The sequence below is a fragment of the Branchiostoma belcheri genome, unplaced genomic scaffold (assembly GCF_001625305.1).
Source record: "Branchiostoma belcheri isolate BF01 breed outbred unplaced genomic scaffold, Haploidv18h27 scaffold17, whole genome shotgun sequence".
Lineage (NCBI taxonomy): Eukaryota > Metazoa > Chordata > Leptocardii > Amphioxiformes > Branchiostomatidae > Branchiostoma > Branchiostoma belcheri.
The window spans coordinates 719,802-738,069 of record NW_017803157.1 but is presented as its reverse complement, the minus strand read 5'-3'; the positions used below and the strand labels follow the sequence as shown (position 1 = coordinate 738,069).

Genomic DNA, 18,268 nt, shown 5'->3' with positions numbered 1-18,268 from the left:
ACCTGATGAAGCGAGCTTGTCTTGATTTTGTTGACGAGTAGATAATACTCTTATCATAAGACATACCCACATTGCAATCTATTTAAAATCCCTAGGTTTAGATTCAGATTGACTTGACTTTATTGGGATGCACACTTAGCTTACAACAAATGTAGCTATTCTTCCTGTGGTCCTTCAAGACACACGACACATTTACAAAACATAAATTTGGCAATTACAACATATTAACACAGCTTAAGATAAGGCTATATACATGTACATCATCACCACTTCATTTCATTCCAGGCACTGGAGATTCTATACAAAAATCTTCTTTTCTGTGCATTTGTTTGAGGTTTAGGAAGGCGGATGGTCTGTGAGTCTGATGTCATATGTCAAATATATATTTAGACTCTTTAGTCTAGTGTAATTGAACATAGCAATCATTCATTTGTAATTGAACATACCAATTCTTACCTGTAGAGTTATGAGGTCAGACTCTGTCACATTTTCATTGACAGTGACCATGTACGATTGTTGTGTGAACGTTGGCAAGTTGTCATTGATGTCCAGTAGAACAACGGTCACTGTTGCTGTGGAACTCAGGGAGGGCCGGCCTTGGTCACTGGCGACAGCGACAAACAGGACCTGTGAGGCAGTTTCTCTGTCCAGTGGCCACAGGGTTGTGATCTGGCCTGTGCTTTGGTCAACTGAGAAGTCTGGACTGCTGGGTTGTATGGAGTATAGGATGTCTGCATTTATGCCAGTATCATTGTCTGAAGCCTGAAAAACAGAAGATACTTATCATTAGGCGATAATCATTTGGGGAAGTACTACATACATTTAGTACAAGTACCTTTCAGTGAGAGTCAGTAATACAGATACATGGAGTATTAAATACATGAAATTTCTTGTTTAAACAATCTGAGTGAGCTTCAGTAGAAAGTAAGATTTGGGGTTCTGTTTTACATTACAAATCATAATGATTTGTTGCTGGTCATAACTCTCATTTGTCACTAGAATGAAAGTGCATTGTATTGACCTGAAATACCATCACTAAAAATTCAGGCACTAAACATTCTTTGAGTCTTTGGTAAAAGCTAGTCATTCAGGTAATAAGATATGCAAAAAATGTTACGTGAAACGTCTAACCATTTCCAAAATCATATCCAGTTGCTTGAGTAACTGTTTTTTGGCATTCTTTTGATTGGCAATGTCTACGTAGCTTCCACCCATTCTATCCAATGTCTTGATCAACTCTCTACGCTGTTGGGCCTAAATACGGTGTTAAAAATGTTACAATTAGTATACTCACAAAGATAGAGCCCACTGCATATGAGGCAGCTTCCTCCTCTGGGATGTCGAATGCGTAGTCTCGCTGGTTAAACACTGGGAAGTTGTCGTTAACATCTTGTACATTCACACGCAGCTGGGTACTGTTAGTCTGTACAAATCACATGAGGACAGAAAATTAAGGGCTAAAAGTTTTGAATGAGATTCTTATATGATTTGACTTCTAACCCTCAGAAGACAGGGAACAACTGTTATAGTTGATGCTAAACCAGATAGTGAGTGAGTGAGTGAGTGAGTGAGTGAGTGAGTGAGTGAGTGAGTGAGTGAGTGAGTAAGTGAGTATGATCTGTGGCATTCTATGCTTCATTGTATCATGAAAGAGTCCTGCCATTTTTTTCTTTATACTTTCTAAGAAAACACCTTTAACTCCATTCTAGAAATATGATTTTGTTTTATTTAATTTTCTGGAAATATTAGTACAATCACAGTAATGTGCCATGTATGAAATCTTTAGTTAGTTTAATTGAAATGACTGTCATTATGCAGAGCTTCCTCACCACACCTCACCGGTCCCATAGCAGTCTGTCCTGCCGTAATACAATTAGCTTAGTAATACAATAAAGTAATAGCTTAGTAATACAATAAAGTGTATATCAGGAAAGGGATCTTACCCATTGTCCATCAGACACTTCCACAGTGATGATGTAGCTGTCTATGATCTCACGGTCCAGCTCTGCAGATGTCACCACCTGCACGTCACCATTACTGGAGACACAACAACATCACATGTACCATCAACTCATACCAGGTTTAACAGATAATTTCTGTGTCATGAGAGTGCAGATAATGTAAAATAATCTTTGCAGCCACAAAATCATGCTATCTAATGGATTGTGTATCTAAATCTTATCAATTTTATAATTGTTACAGTAGTGTTAATACTGTGACGCTAGTGTTAGTCACAGAGTGATATCTGAAAGTCAACACAATTCAGTTAAGTATAATGTCATGTACATGGCTGCCATTGTGGTTTTGATAAAGTTTGAGTTCACTTGGTTACTATCAGTACTAAATGTTGATCACAACACAATATATTTTGGATGTTCAAATAGTAAAAAAGACTGTTACAGTAGATTGTACCTTGCAGTAGAGAGGTTGAATTGTCCAAAGCTGCCATCTTCTATCTGGAATGTGAGTTGTGCATCTTTGTCACCATCTGTGGCCTAGAGAACAGAATTCATAATATATATATGAGCAAACTTTGTCATGTTGAAAACATTTCTCCCAGAATCTGTGTTTTTATCATTAATCCAAATTTCTAGCTTTATTCAACAGGGTATCTAATTATTTCTCTTAGGTCTTAACATCAATGGAAGGCGTTTTCAGCACTAAGGACAGGTAAAACTGTAGAGTCTGGTACCCAGGATAAACAATGCTTCTAAATTAGAACTAACCTTAAGCTTGTTGTTAGCATCTAGTTTTTTTCTCTCAGGTCTTTGTCAATGGAAGGTGTTTTCAGCACTAAGGACAGGGAAAACTGTGGTGTCCTGTACCCATGATAAACATTGCTTGTTTTGCAAGCTCTTTTTTTTCAAGCTCTATTCAGAAGGACCTTGTGGTTAGTATCTAAGTATTTGTACCAGGTATTTGTCAATGGAAAGTGTTTTCAGGACTAAGGACAGGTCAAGTTGTAAATGAAACAATCAATGAAACAATGATCCTAAAATAGAACAAACCTTAATTTTGTTACAGTGAAGACAAAGTGAATTCTAGTATTTGAAAACAATCTTCACCTTGAGTGTAGCCACCACGGTGCCAGTTGCAGCAGCTTCAGACACCTGTGCTGTGTACCGCTGCTGACTAAACTGTGGTGTGTTGTCGTTCACATTGGTCACATTGATGTTCACTATAGCTGTGCTCACCCTGGAAGTTACAATCAGAAAAAAAGATAGACCAAAATTCACGGTTTGAAGCAAGATAAGGTTGATGTAAATGCTTAATCTTCATTTCAATTTGGTGAGAGATTTTGAATCGTTACATTTGGATCTACTAGTGCTGATGAGAAAGCAGCAAAGCTATAATGTGTCAGCATCCTACCTGTCAGCATGTTACATGACACTGTTCATAATATACACAGTGCATATCCACGTATAACAGTTATATGTATTTGATGCTATTTCATTGTAATCTTTACACGTGCTGCTTTCTGCCAATCTGCTCTGAGACATCAAATCTACAAGGTCACCTTCAAGCTAGCCCTTCTAGCAACCCTTCCAATAGTCAGTCCCCATGCTAGGGGAAGTGGCACAATTAGCCCCTAACAGAACGAGATTGTGTAATACAGGCTAGCCTACAGACTGATTTGAGCCTCTCATGAGTAAAGAATGGTTCAAACCTTGAAGCAGTCCCTTGATCAGCAGCCATGACCACCACTACATAAGACTCCACAGTGTCGGCATCCAGTCTGCCTGACACGGTGATGTTTCCATCTGATGGACTGATGGAAAACTTGTCCTTCCCATCACTGGAGGCAAATACAATGCTATAGATGATCTCACCATTGGTGCCAGAGTCTCGATCTGTTGCAGTCACCTGTAGTCGTGAAGGGGAAACAGACATTGTTTTAACCTTTGTCCTGCTGGCATTTTTTACACATTACTCAAATAATTTGATGTCTTAATCAGGTCACAGACCCTTGACTTTTTTGTCATACAATGTCATGTATGTTGGCGTAGTTACTTCCGCATTCATTGCGTTTCGCTGCGGTATGCCGCAAACTTGCACGAGGAGTACCCCAAGATCATACATATGCAGGGCACTTATATATATGAGAAAAATGCACATGTTTGTGAAACTATACATTTGTGGTGGCGGCAGGTGAAGCAAAAAGAAAGTTGGCAAATTATTTGTTCATGGTAATGATAAGTACAGAAGTGACCACGAAAACCGGGAATATAAAACTTAAGTATAAAATTGTGATTTACAATATTTGATATTAAATGATTTCAGAAGTGAGAAACCATTACCTGTGTCACAAAAACTCCAGGTGCAGCGTTCTCTGGCACAGCTGCCTCGTATGTGTCCGCTGTGAATGTGGGGCTGTTGTCATTCTCATCCAACAGCGTGATGGTAACTGTAGATTTAGGGCTGGGGTACTTCTCTGAGGTGTTTGTTTCAACTGCATAGACCTGAAAATACATGGTATATAATTACATGTTAGAAAGATTGAGTGTGACAGGCCGAATAAAAGTTCTTAACAAGAACTTTGTGGCTCCAGATGTCATACTGAGGGACGACTGTGTGCGCGAGATGTTGGTTAGCTTAAGGAATGAATCCACTCAACTAGTATATCATGAAAAAAAAGGTCTTGCAAATCAAAAAGGTTCTTGATGTTAATCCATATTCCAGTGGAGGAGGCTTTGAGTGATTGTGCTTTCTACATGGTATGTATTATATCATAAAATTTTGCACACTTGACATGACTTTGATACTGAGTTTCTTCATATCTTGTAATGCATATCATCATCATTATAATCAGTGTGTAATGTTTTTCTGTTCTGTTTACCTCCAGTGTGAAGTTGTTGTTAGTCTCCCTGTCTAGGATACTGCTGTTGCTAACAGTGATGTAGCCAGTGGAGCCATCAATGGTGAAGACATCAGAGGGCTTCAGTACATACACGAACTCTGCATTCTCACCCTGAAAACAAGCATAATGTTTTACAAATGTTCCCTGCTACCTACATGTATCTCTGTACCCAATATATATTTGGTGCCAAAAGAAACACATTCAGATATTACTAGTATATGGTGACCAGCCCCTCCAACTATACCACTTGCTGCATAATGTAACCCAACACCTCAGGGTGTCTGCTACAGCACCAGTTGCCATGGTGACAGGATCTTTTGTCATCATCTGTTAACAAACAGCTAAATTTCAAGCAAACTGTTGTGACTTTCAGACATACCATACAATTACTTTACAGCCAGAAACACACAGAAATAAAAATATTAATTCGACAAGCACATTTCAAAAATGTTGGGCTGAATGTTGGGAAGAGAAGACACAATTACTATATTGTCTGTGATAAAGATGATAAACATTTGCACTCCTCATACCTCGTCCTTGTCTGATGCTGTGACAGTCAGTACAGGAGTACCCCTTGGGGCATTCTCCACTACTGTAGCCTGGTACAGGTCGGCAGACATCTGGGGTTGGTTGTCATTGGCGTCTTGTACCACGACGTACACACGAGCTTCTGCTGATCTGACATTGTTGTCTGACTGTACAGCCTAGGTGAGCAACAATGACAACATCTGAGAAAAGTGTTTTTTGAGTGACTTTCAGATTGAGTGCTTTTCAGGAGAATGTCAGTCAACAAGTATAGAAAAGGGCAATGGTCACAGAGCTTGTACACTTTGGAATTTGATCTCATTGCCTACAATTTCTGTTTATTGGATCCTCTACTCAAGTAAGCAAGCTCTGCGCAATTGATATTTCATGTCACACTGACTAATTTAATGTTTAACTTTATTGACACAACAAAAAGTACAGCGACTTTTGTAAGGTCAAAGACATGTAGATATGTATACATAATAACATTATAATTGTAATCTTACTTTCTTATCCATGCAAATATAATAATTACATCCTATTCTTAATGTGATATGTGATTTATGACTATTTTCCTACCTTTTTGTTTGCTTTCAGAATCTATTTTCTATTTGTTGTGCCATTATTTTTTCAAAGTTGATCAATATTATAGAATCTAATTGTTTACCTTGATGGTGAGTGTGACATCATGTACTGACTCCCTGTCCAGTCCTCTCACCACAGACAACTCTCCTGTTGAACCATCGATGCTGAAGTAGTCAATCAGGTCTGCTAAGTCTGTTGGTGTTGAGGAGGCTGTATATTGGAAGTAAAATAGAAATGTAGAAATGTATAATTAAGAACAAGGTTTAAGATATTTGACAAACTTAGATCTGTGGAACTTCAATTCTAGACAATGACAAATTGTTATTAGCTTTACTTCCAAAGCATCAGAATTACATTAGGGGATTAAGGTATAACCGTCCTATACATGTACATGTAGGTTATCAATCAAAACAATCCTCATTTTGTAATGATCATTTGATTTTCTTTTTCCTATTTAATAAGTGCAGTTTAAGATATCCCTGGTCTAACCAAAATCTTATTGTTGTCCTCAAAGTAGCTCTTTAAGACCTGAGGAGGTATGATGGCAATAGAGCTACTTGCTACTAATGCATACTTCTTAAATGAAGATTGTTAGTTAGTTAACAGTTAGACCATATATTACACACACCTTTTTGTATTGAGTAGACTAGTGTCTGGTTGATTCCAAAGTCTTGGTCATAAGCAAGGATGGCGGCAGGAGATGTGGTCAGGGTCGAGGTCGCATTCTAGATTCAAAGAATCAAGGTTGTTACTTTTTATTTGATCAAAAGCAGAGACATCATTCAATAGCATCAAACAGAATTATATCAAAACAAACTTATAATAGACAATTTTACGTTCAATTTGTCTTCAACATGCATTTTTGTAACATTTTGAATAATTACTTGTGAGTCAAATTTGTACATTGCACATTCAAAATAAACATGAGCTAATGCAAAAACTGTTTCTATAGAATTAATGTAAAACTAAATTAAAATCAGACTGAAAGCTTATAAAGGAGCAGACCAGCTCACCTCCATGACAGAAGCTTCATAGATGTCATGCTGAAAGACTGGATCCAGATCATCCTCATCATCTACATCTATTGTCAGTGTGGTGTTGGAACTTCTAGGCGGGGTACCCAGGTCCTGAAAGGGAAACAGGGTATTGCATCATATAGAAATGAATAGAAATGTGGATGTAAAATTTTTTGTTTTAACTAATTGTAATTTAACGTTTTTAAAGCAACAGTGAACATTTAAAACAATTTTTTTTTATTGTCCCAAACCTTAATTAAGTACAACATTCAAAATGGCTACCGGTATGATTGAATTTTGTCTCAATGTTCGTTCATCATTCTTTATGATATATACTTTGGGTGTGCCTCTAAAACTAATCAGATTAAGACTGCAGTATCCTTGTTGACTTACCTGAACTTGCACAAGCAGCTCAAAATGTCGAGGGCCAGTGTCATAATTCAGTGAGCTTGATAAGGTCACAGCTCCACCAGTTCCAACAGCAAAGTAGGGCTGGGGAGTCTGACAAGGAGGAAAATAAAATGGTTTCAAAACCAAGAAAAGAACACAAAAAGTTACATATCTAAATGTTAGGTTCAACACTGAAAGAATGTAAAATAATTCAGACTATCTAGTATTTTATTGAATGTCATATTACATAGTACTTACAGTTCTGAGTAAATAAAATACTCTCTGACTGTTTGCTCCACTATCAATATCTGTAGCTGATAAGGTGAAGACTGTTGTTCCAACCTGCTCATACTGTGGGGAAAAGTTAAGATAAATTAGTTAAAACAGTCAAAAACTATTCCCATGTGTTTATCAAACCTAATGCCATTCAAATGCATATGAATTTATATACCCTGCCTAAGTTTGAGACACATAACTGCAGAAGGTTTCCTTTGCCAGACCAATACAAACCACAAATTATCAATCTTAATTGAGATGATCATAATTTGGTCATATCGAATGCTGCATCCAATATGGTGACATTATTACCAATAGGTGTATGCTTTTCTATTTCTGGGACATTATATACACTATATGACATGGTTGAATTACGCTACGGATGTCAATTGACAACAAAACACTGTGTGAATTATTATTGTATTGCTTATATCACTGATACTGTAAATCGTATACATACCTCACTGACAGCAGTGTTATATGGTGCATCTTGGAACTCAGGATCGTTATCATTGGCATCTAATATATTGACGATGAGGGCTGTTTCTCTCTGAAAAGCATTTGTATAATGTTTAATGTGGATCATAAGAAATTTCTTGTCATATGTCTATAATCATGATGACAATAAAATATAATTTATTGTTACAGTAATATTCATATGAGGTCTGCTGTAAGCAGCAGGAAATATGGATATGTTGGCTAACCCAATTTTTTATCATTATAGGTTCATAATTATTTTCTTATGTCAAGGGATCCCAATATCCTTTTGTTTTTCTTTTTCAATTTGAACTCCTTTTTAAACATCAGAAAATAGTGAATAACACTTACCGAACTACCGGGTAGGGAAGGCGAACATGACACTGTCAATTCGATTTTGGTAAGAATCGGAGGCTATGAGTAAAAATAAAAAAAGAGGTTAACATTACATGACACTGTGTATCCTGAAGTAGACACCACTATATTATTGAAATATTGAATAACTAAAACTTATTTTTTATAATAAATAATCATTAATTAATAATGTATTATTTGTAATTAATAACTAATTGAAATAATTAAGGTAATGAATCAAATAACTATTATTATTGTTGTTGTTGCTATTATTATCATCATCATTAATAATGATAACAATAATAACAATAATTGATTACAACAACTTATTGTTAATTAAGATTTGTTCACTCACCCCGTCTCTATCAATGTCCTGAACCAACACCAAGGGAACAAAGTCAGTATTGTTCTGTAGGTCTAATCTGAAGTACCCTCCTGGTGTCTGCGATGTAATTGTGATGTTAGAGATATCGACCCCGTAAGTTCCAAAGAACTTCAGGTTTGTAACTGCTTCACCTGTGAAGAATGTCCATGAACATGTAAGTAATACGTATAAAACAAATACATAAAGAACTGATTTTCTATAATGATTACAATTATGGATTGCTTCATATTCTACAAGTGACAATTAATTTATTGCTGGACAATTGTGTAAAATGCATCATATATTGGCAACATTTACAGCTTTTCTAGAAAGCTACATCTATTCTACAACAAACGGCAACGAAATATTGGGCATTTCTAACATCTGAGGTACATTATTTACTGAGGACTATCAAATCGATATCACAAAATTACTTTCGATTCATTTAGGATATACACTAGGAAACAGAAAATACACTCCAAGGACATTAGGCTGTGCCAAGCCTACATAGTACAACGATGGTTGATACATGTGGTATTGCTATTCAACATCATTGCTTATAATGTATTAGAATGCTCTGGCCATACCTGTTGTGAACACGTTTTCTTCAACTTCAAAAATAAGACGACCCGAAGTTGAGTTTGCCCAGCATAGTTCAGCAGCTGTGATAACATGTTATGGAACAAACGTTAGGTAACAGATTTAAAACACTCAATTGTGACTGTTTTGCGAAGCAGCCATGTCATATATTCCTTATTTATATTGGGTTGATATTAACGTTATTACCTTCGCCGAGAATGTTATGTTTTCCGTAGCGTTTGTATGTAATCAGGACCTCATTTGCATAATTTATCAGGAAATGTTAGAATAGCCTTCGTTGTTATGATAATACTGCAATTGGGTGTAAAACTGTCTTATTCGTCAGTCGGAAGGGTTAAAATCATTTGGCAAAGATATGAGGTCGTGGAACACCTGTAACATTGTAAGAAATGTACACAAAATAGAAATTTCAGAGCACAGTACCATGACAAAATTACATTTTTTTAACTGATTCAGTGCTTTTGCAAAGTAAAATATCGTGGTTAAATGCTTAAATTTTAAATCTATCATGGTTTTCAAAAGGTTATGACCAGTGAAAGAGACTGAGGAACCTAACCCCTATGCTGTCTCCGACTTGCAAGTTTAATGTGTTTCCCCTAGTGCCTGCATAATGAGGCAGGAATGCCTTTCTTCTCTTGAAAAAGGAGTGGGTGCAAATGCCACGGAACGTAAGCTACTGTGACCTGGGCACCATTTTTAATCCATCAACTCAGATTAAAGCACTTTTCTATGGGGTCTAAAGTCCTTTACATCAGGATTCACAACAACATGTTTTGAATGAATTGCCATGAAAGAATTGATTACCGATCAGAAATACATGCCTTTGACAAGAAACTGGCTAATTCTTCATTCACCAAACTTCATCTTTGGTACTATAAACATAGGTTTTGAAGAGCTGCAAAATTGTTAGTTCTCTCAAAACAAATCGAAAGATATGTTCCTCAAAACACCCAGGGCTAGAGTTAAGTTTAAAGCCAATACCGTAAGAATGCAGTATAATAGGATGATTGTTTGAAGTGTACAATCTTGTTTGGGATTATGGCTTTAACTCAAGCAGAGTTCCTCCTATGTCGCCTTTGTTGTAACGAAATACATAGGGGAAGTCTGCATTATTGCTTGCATACGTAACTTTACGCTAAAACATCATAGTGAATGGGGCCGATACGTTGTTGACACGCAATATGGTAAATTTTGCTGCAAGTTATGTCTATTGACCCATAGATATTCGAGCTTTAAAATATATGGTTCTCTTATTATTCTGTATCAATACAGTTTATTTGATTGTTTTTTTTTTCAAAAAACCCTCCCCAATATTAGCTATTGCTTTAGCTTACACTGCAACATTTAATGGGGCCGATACGTTGATTATCGGCACGAATTCGAAGTGGTTAAGTTTGCTGTTAGTTCTATTTATATCCATAAATATTCGAGCTTTTCAATATATGTTTCGCTTATCATTTTGTATCTATACTGTTTATTAATTGTTTTTGCAGACAGCTCTCCCCTATTTGCCGTCTCGATCTGTTTGTCATGAATAGTTTATTGGAGAGTCGTGGACAGAATAGATAATTGTCGACCCCGGGGGGCTCCATTCAAACCTACTCAATCGGCTAACACTTCTCCAAATCACAGCATATGTCAAGTGGTGCTGATGAGTCATTATAGCGGCTGGCGGAAGGCCCCCGTGCCCATTGTGCACTTACGCTTTAGGGTTACCTTTCAAGCAGAGGTTTAGCCTTAGTTTTGGCGTTTTTAGACATTTTTATTGGGATCTTATTTTCGTAACTTTTTTCACAGTGGCAAATGGTAGCTGTCTGGTAAATGGATACTGCCTGGATAATTTTTTATTGATATTGTCGAAATTTGCAGCCATCGAAATATCTTTATGGTTTTTTCGCCATCGCTACACGTTTATTGCATCATAGACTCAACTAAACAGACATTATACATATATTATGATGATATAAAACTAGACACAACGTCCAATCATAGTCTTATTTCAATACTATCTATAGCGATATTTTTAATTAGTTAAATACGCGTTTGTACACAAGAGATAATGAAATTTAGAGGAGAAAACAATATGAAAATGAAGGAGAAAATACAAAACTTCTTACCTTGCGCCGTGACTTCGTACCTCCCTAGAAGCACCGCCGTTGTTACAACAAACACCCAGCTGTACACTCCACTTTCCCTGACCACCGCCATGTTTCTAAAACCTGTCCCACAAGAGCAGGTACCGTCTCAAATTCCCCCGGGCCAATTTTCCCGGATTTACCGCACTTTAGTCACACTTCGGGGCGGCTTGAATGCGTCCACCTGGCCGCCTGAAATTTCAGGGTGGTTCCGCCGCGCGACCCGCGCGTTGAAAGGTGCCCGTGAAATGCTCACAATGGCACGGCTGAACGGCTACTGTAGGACCACCCTTTAATGTAAAATCCACAGGTACAGCGGCACGAGCTTTCTAAAGCTGTTCTTCTGAGGCCCTTCACGGTGTTGTTACACCTGCGTCAAGTTCGTAACACCGACCACCTGCTGATCCTGATACCAGTCAACTTTGAACCTTCTCACTTCCGTTGTTTTCTGCGCTGCAAAGAATACAAATAAAAACAGAGAAGGGTTTTAATATTGCAAATTCACGCATAAGGGCTAATCGCAAGGACATAGGACATAATGAACAGTAAAAATTGCCATAAAATAATATTACTCAATGCTACTTCACATACATTGTTGGTTTTCTTTCTCTGTGTAGTGGTAATTCAGGACGATTTTGTAAGATATATGACTTAGGAGGTGTTGATAAAAATGCAGTTTTTGTATGTTGGAAAGGTGAATAAAGCTAGGAAACATTTTGGTGAAATCCTATTTCAACTCATTTTGTGCACCACACGATAGAAATCTGTCATCTGTACGAGCCATGTTCTGTAACGGTCAGTAATTTTACCGTGGCGAACAATACGACGTTACACATGGCGACTCAGAAAAGCCGCCCACAACTTCTTGGTTGGACAGAGGTGAAAAGTTTGTCGTCACGGCATTGTTGTTATCAAAAGGTTTAGGAGAAAAGACATTTGTGTTGCATTGAGAAATCCACATACGTACCACGACACTGAAGACTTGGGGAAAACGTATAAACAATTGGCGATACATTCACCGAGAATTGAACGTACAATGGTCTACATATTTTGACAATGAATGTACCATTCACTATTCTACATTGTAAAAGAATACGGGTATTGTCGTTAGTTTTTAGATTATTTTCATTCACATATAAAAGGTTTTTAAACCACAATCAAATGAAAATCTTTCCAAGTTGTATCTACAAAATTACGGTCATTTTACTGCCTTTAATGTGAGAAAGCACAGGCGATCGTCCGAAAATTAGAACATCCAAATATTGCCCAGACACTTTGCTATCAATTAGTATTTGATAAATGTGTTTGTACACGTGGTGTACATTGTCAGCATATCAGCTGTTGCTGGGCTGGACGTTAAGGTTTAGAGAGCGGACTCATCAAAATGGCGATGTTAGTTTAAGAATAGGTCTTCAAACATTGACAAGACCCGGTCGTGTCATAGAGGTTGATAATTAACCCGGAAAAAACGGCTACCCAAAACCCATTTGTACAAGGCGGGAGCTTAAAAGGCCACATGTAGAACAACATCGAACTGCTCTCTCCTGGTTTCTTTTCCTGAAAATAGTTCTGTTGTTTTGTAACACCGTTTACTACATGTAGTATACCATAATAGTTCGTTCATGTTGTTCGTTACCAAGTAATAAATAGTTGAAACGTGACGCAGGCATACCTATCTCTCTATTCTCTATAGTAAAGCACCTAAGCCCTTTCATAATTCATTGATAGAAGACAAAGCAGTTTGGAATAATAACATCACCTGTGATTTCTTTTGTCAGTTTTTTTTAAACGACATATTCATCCCATGGGACGGCCATGGTCTAGATATACCTGTGACCAGGGAAGCCATCTGTCGCCACACCGACTGAACCCTATCACATACCGTATCCTCAACAAGCTACGGAACTGTCGTAAATAAGTCCACCGCTTTTCAAAGCGCGTACTTTGGTTGCTGGGAACTGATATGTGCTAAAACGGATAGCAGGAGGGGGGGGGGTATTCTACTCAAGGTTGCACCTGTTCCAGTGTGCACCAACTACTGAGGGACGGCTAACGGGACACGTAAACAGTCTTTGTACCGGGCCTGTCTTAATGCACAGAGTTAATCCTAATCTCGTCAACATGTCAAAATGTCCCGAACGTCAAGCTGGTCTACCTGGCTCCTCTACAAGGAAAACAAAGCTGTAAAAACACACGGGCGTATTCTAAAAGCCTGTACTCGAAATGAAAAGGATGTTTTGAGAAGGTAGTTCCATAGGAACCGCTCTCTTCATTGAGGTTTGTTTTATCAGAGGTAGAAATGTAAAAAAAAAAAACGCTAAAAAGTTTCCTAAAATTTGCCCAAGGCTGGAAATTTGAAAGCTTTTGGATGGTGAAATATCACTACAATTCGTACCATACTGCGAAAGGTAAAACATTAAATATGCTGCCCTGTCAACACTGTCATCACATATACGTGAGGGTCAGTGCTGTCACAATACAGACCTACCTGTAGCCGAACTATACGACACAAATGCCCCGAAAGTGTCAACCTTTACCCACCAGACTTCAATCTTCACCTAGAAAACACCTACGAAGCTCGCTGTGACAGATTGTCGGTATACCTGTTGATTAAGGGCGGTGCGTGAACTATGCCCTTGCGTGTTTACGTCGTAGCACTTAGAATAAGTTGCGACAAAATCCCTATGCATATATGACATACCTTAGCTGTTCCACCATAATAGTTCTCTACGTCCTAACTGTCATCAACAAAGGCACAGGCTGTAAGATTGTGTTAGAATAGTGAACGGTACACATTTCAACTGGGACGTTGTGGTTTTGTCTAGCAAGAAAGCGTGACCATAAAGTCCTTTCTGAAGCTATTCTTTGTCTTGTAGTTACCATAACGGCCGGGATAAGCAACTCAAAGGATACCAAAGTAAGTCATAGAAATCATTACTCTTCCATGTACCTCTTGCTTGTGGCGGGACAACCATGAGACACACCCAGAGTTTATACGGGTCAAATTCCGGGTCAATCGCACCCCTGTGTCCTGTCCCGGTACACCTGGCTCATCTGACAGCCCCATGACACCTCACACACCTGTCGTAACCACCACCTACCTAGATCTTACATCACACACAACCCTTACCATTTTAGTACCTTAGCTAGTACTAGAAACACTCTGAGACTCAGATCTAACCCAACATTCACGACTAAAACTCCGTATACCAGAAGAAAAGCTACCGTTAGCCTAGGGGAGGGGGACAGCCACCGCCCTTAATACTAGTAGATTGTAGACCGCTAACTTTCCACCTACCCGCCCAAAGAACAAGTATCCTGTGACTCAACAGGTGTTCCGTAAGAACTCTACACTATCCAAACCTACCTCCGGACTGAGCCTTATGTATGGAGTCCGCCTTGTGTACTGGAAACTCCCTGTAGAAGTGCGACGTATAACATAGCATGAGAGTCTGTACACGGTCCCTTCCGTTCTTTTTTCTGTAACGGGCCAGGTCACCCGGGGGCGAGCGCTATTATCATGACAAAGGGCAGGGCGAGTGTGCGGGGATCATGTATCAGTAAACCCCACCCCGTTTGTTCATACAACACCACACTTCCATATCGCACACATTTCTCACATTCTATTTACGACGGAGAAAACAATATGATCGATGTATACGTATTTCTGTAATATTTCTACAGGCAATTTTTAATAGTTATTAATTAAATTTTTACGCGTTTCTTCTTTTATTTTAACGTAGAGGAAAACTCATTTCCGGTACATAAATATTTCTGTAGCTACTGATTCGAGTTCGAGAAGTATTTGAGTTCTGATCATAAATACTGTACTTTGCCAATAAATTGCAAAAAAAGCATATCGGGTCATAAATAAAGGGGTGGGTGTGCTATTATTTACATTTCATAAACCATAAATAATTCGATAAAACGCATAAAAACAAGCCAAGTTGCGTAATCAATAGTACTACACGATTGGTTATGAACGGCACTATTTGAATGTAATCTCCTTAACGGTTTTCTACAGATAGGGCTGTGTCTAAAGACTGTCCTTGTTGTATTCTGATGACACTTAGTCAAAGAGAGTGCTGTACAAGGTAGATGAAATTACAACCCCTTTCTCTGGCTGTTATATATACAACCTTGGGATTCCCGTGGGACTTAGTTATGTGGGACAATAGTGTGTGTAGCCTCCAGACCCGCATTGTACTAGCCTCTACCAGGCTTCGGGAAGCGACTGGAAAGAGTGGAAATTGGCCAAATAGACAGATGATATGCGCAGGGAGTTGGTCCGCGCTAAGAGAACAGTTTGCCGCTCACTCCCATGACATATATCGTTTTTTTTCCAGCCGCTTCCCGAAGTCTGGTAGAGGCTACCGTTGTACCTCCAGTGTTTGGTTCGAGCAGATATCATGCCAAAAATCAATGGGCGAAACTGTGTTGTTACGGAAGAATTCAAACTGTCAATACAATATAGGCGAGGTATAGAGGAACATTTGAACGAAATACACGGTGCATAACTTTTCACTGGATTGTTAGATAAAATATATTTCTTGAGTCGTGTTTTCGCGATCGTCCATTTGCATCTATCCCACTTTTGTCACTCATGCGTTTCATTGGACAATATCTATATTTACTTGTACAGTTCAGACAATGAGTCTTTTGTAATGTTTGTGAGCATACATATAGTGCTGGTGTCTCAGTAGTACAAATCTTTATTTGCAAATTATATTGAATCATATCGCATGCCCGAAGGCAAATTGCGTCAAAAAAAGTTACGAACAGCAGTAGAGAACTTACAACTACTGTCTGATCAACTTATACTACTATGCGAATGTTCTAGATTGATTGTTGTGACCGCTAATGCAGGAGAAAACAACAGACAGTCGCACACAAAAACATCGAGTAATCCTGTTATACAATTTCCTACTGTGTTTACATACTAAAGCCCCAAACTTAGGTAGGGTCGTATTACAGAAACTGTATCACTTTAAAAAGTAAGACATCCCTGTTCTCGTATCGTCTAACCTTTAGCACACTGGAGTAGCCGTCTGGCAAGAAATTGTCTCTATTGGTTACGGGGGCAGAAGAGAGGGTGTATGTAAATGCTTTAAATTTGCTACCCATGGCACAGGAAATTTGAACATTTTACCTTTGCGTGGAGATGTGGAAATGATAGTAAAAGAATTCCAAAACACGTAATTTAGACTTTTTTTAAGTGACCTTACGTTATACGTTAACATGTCGGTAATCACATGTATGCATGTTACATGTAAATTGTATGGTAAATCCTATGGTGCCTTCCTTGTAACATTCAGTCCCCGATACACATCACCAAAATGCATCTGGTGGTAAAACTCACTTAAATGCACTCGACTGGAGTGGCTGATGACTAAAGAAACGGAAGGGTTTTTAATCTGATTTCATCGAATACCTCCACTGAGCACCTTTGAATTGCGGAAGTACGTAACAGACATAAAGGGTGAGTAAGCTGCTCAAGTATGCTTGTTGTCACAAACAACGATGTTGCCATAACAGAACAATAGTTTGGGGGGAGTCACAAACAATGTACAGCGGTGAGTAGAATTTCGTGAAAAGCAACAGTTAAAGCATTCAATTATGCAATTTCAGGGCGATAAAACTGGATTTTCAAAGTCAATTTCCCGGTCATTCTTTCAATGTAGTGAGTTGAATCAATCATATCAAAGATCATACTGATATCTGTGTGGCAAAATCCGATGTCCTTGACGAAGAACAGTTGCTTGTTTTGCATCGTAGGATGTTTCTAGCTATTTATAGGTGGTACCCAAAAATAAAGGGACTCATTAGGTAGGTTGTTTTTTCGGGGGGGGGGTATTTCAAACGCTTCAAGTATGAAATAATACCTTAAGTATGCTAAGAAAAAGCAGTAAAAGTCAATATCAGACAGATTTTTTCACCTAGAATTATATATTTTTTGTTTTGTCGCCAAGAAATTGCACTGGGTGCCTTTAAGCCATTGCGGTGTGTTCTGCGACATTCTCACGCTTGTTGTTTAGAGGAATAACCGTGAGAAACCGCGCTGAAGAATGTCATCACTAAATCGTTTTCTCTAGCGGCTTACCCGATGGCCGAAAGCCTTAAGCATCATACATAATTCACTCTTCTCAAGTATGCGAATTTTTGGAATGTGTCGCGAATTCCTAACAGGCATGTTTTCCAATTTCAGTCAATAGGAAATACAGTAATTTAGTTTTATTGCTTCAAAGACCTAAATAGAGACGTAATGTGTAATTCTAGTAGCAGTATTTGCTTGTCTACATATTCAAGATCATGGCCATCAGCTGGACTGAAAAAACAAACTGTTTTCAAAATTTTGTGAGTAATTCAACAGTCTATCATTGTGAAACCAAACCCAGCCTGAAGTACGCCGTTGGTACAACAGAACCACGTAACTAGATCTAGGGATGCCTCTTAACGACAGGACATGGTGCTACAGTTACAAACACAGCTCCGGTATACCGGTACTAGCCTGGTGTCCAGTCTATCACGGTTAGGGCGGGTTCTCTTCGGGGCTGCAGGAGCTCTTCACCGCCCGACTCAGCTAGGTTCCCCGGAAGGTTTTGCACGTCAGGAGTTCAATTAGCCCTACGGTCAATCAGTCCTACCACGATGTGGTGGGGCTAATTAGGTCCTGGCTTACAAACCTCCA

At 38.5% G+C, this 18,268-nt stretch overlaps 1 protein-coding gene across 1 annotated transcript in view; it reads right to left on the bottom strand.

Moving 5' to 3' along the window:
- The window catches only part of LOC109466722 (protocadherin Fat 4-like), a 39,489-nt gene extending 24,470 nt beyond the window's left edge, over window positions 1-15,019 (bottom strand). The window contains exons 1-20 of the mRNA XM_019764482.1: window positions 14,948-15,019; window positions 11,563-12,033; window positions 9,433-9,507; window positions 8,837-8,997; window positions 8,479-8,541; window positions 8,111-8,200; window positions 7,633-7,725; window positions 7,378-7,485; window positions 6,982-7,095; window positions 6,597-6,693; window positions 6,051-6,178; window positions 5,389-5,562; window positions 4,838-4,969; window positions 4,299-4,460; window positions 3,668-3,864; window positions 3,066-3,195; window positions 2,413-2,495; window positions 1,944-2,037; window positions 1,295-1,423; window positions 457-762 (exon numbers count right to left, since the gene is read on the bottom strand). Coding sequence (XP_019620041.1) covers window positions 457-762; window positions 1,295-1,423; window positions 1,944-2,037; window positions 2,413-2,495; window positions 3,066-3,195; window positions 3,668-3,864; window positions 4,299-4,460; window positions 4,838-4,969; window positions 5,389-5,562; window positions 6,051-6,178; window positions 6,597-6,693; window positions 6,982-7,095; window positions 7,378-7,485; window positions 7,633-7,725; window positions 8,111-8,200; window positions 8,479-8,541; window positions 8,837-8,997; window positions 9,433-9,507; window positions 11,563-11,653 — 2,427 coding nt within the window. The 5' untranslated portion in view covers window positions 11,654-12,033; window positions 14,948-15,019. The remainder of the gene's footprint in view (window positions 1-456; window positions 763-1,294; window positions 1,424-1,943; window positions 2,038-2,412; window positions 2,496-3,065; window positions 3,196-3,667; window positions 3,865-4,298; window positions 4,461-4,837; window positions 4,970-5,388; window positions 5,563-6,050; window positions 6,179-6,596; window positions 6,694-6,981; window positions 7,096-7,377; window positions 7,486-7,632; window positions 7,726-8,110; window positions 8,201-8,478; window positions 8,542-8,836; window positions 8,998-9,432; window positions 9,508-11,562; window positions 12,034-14,947) is intronic.
- Window positions 15,020-18,268: the final 3,249 nt, after the last annotated feature.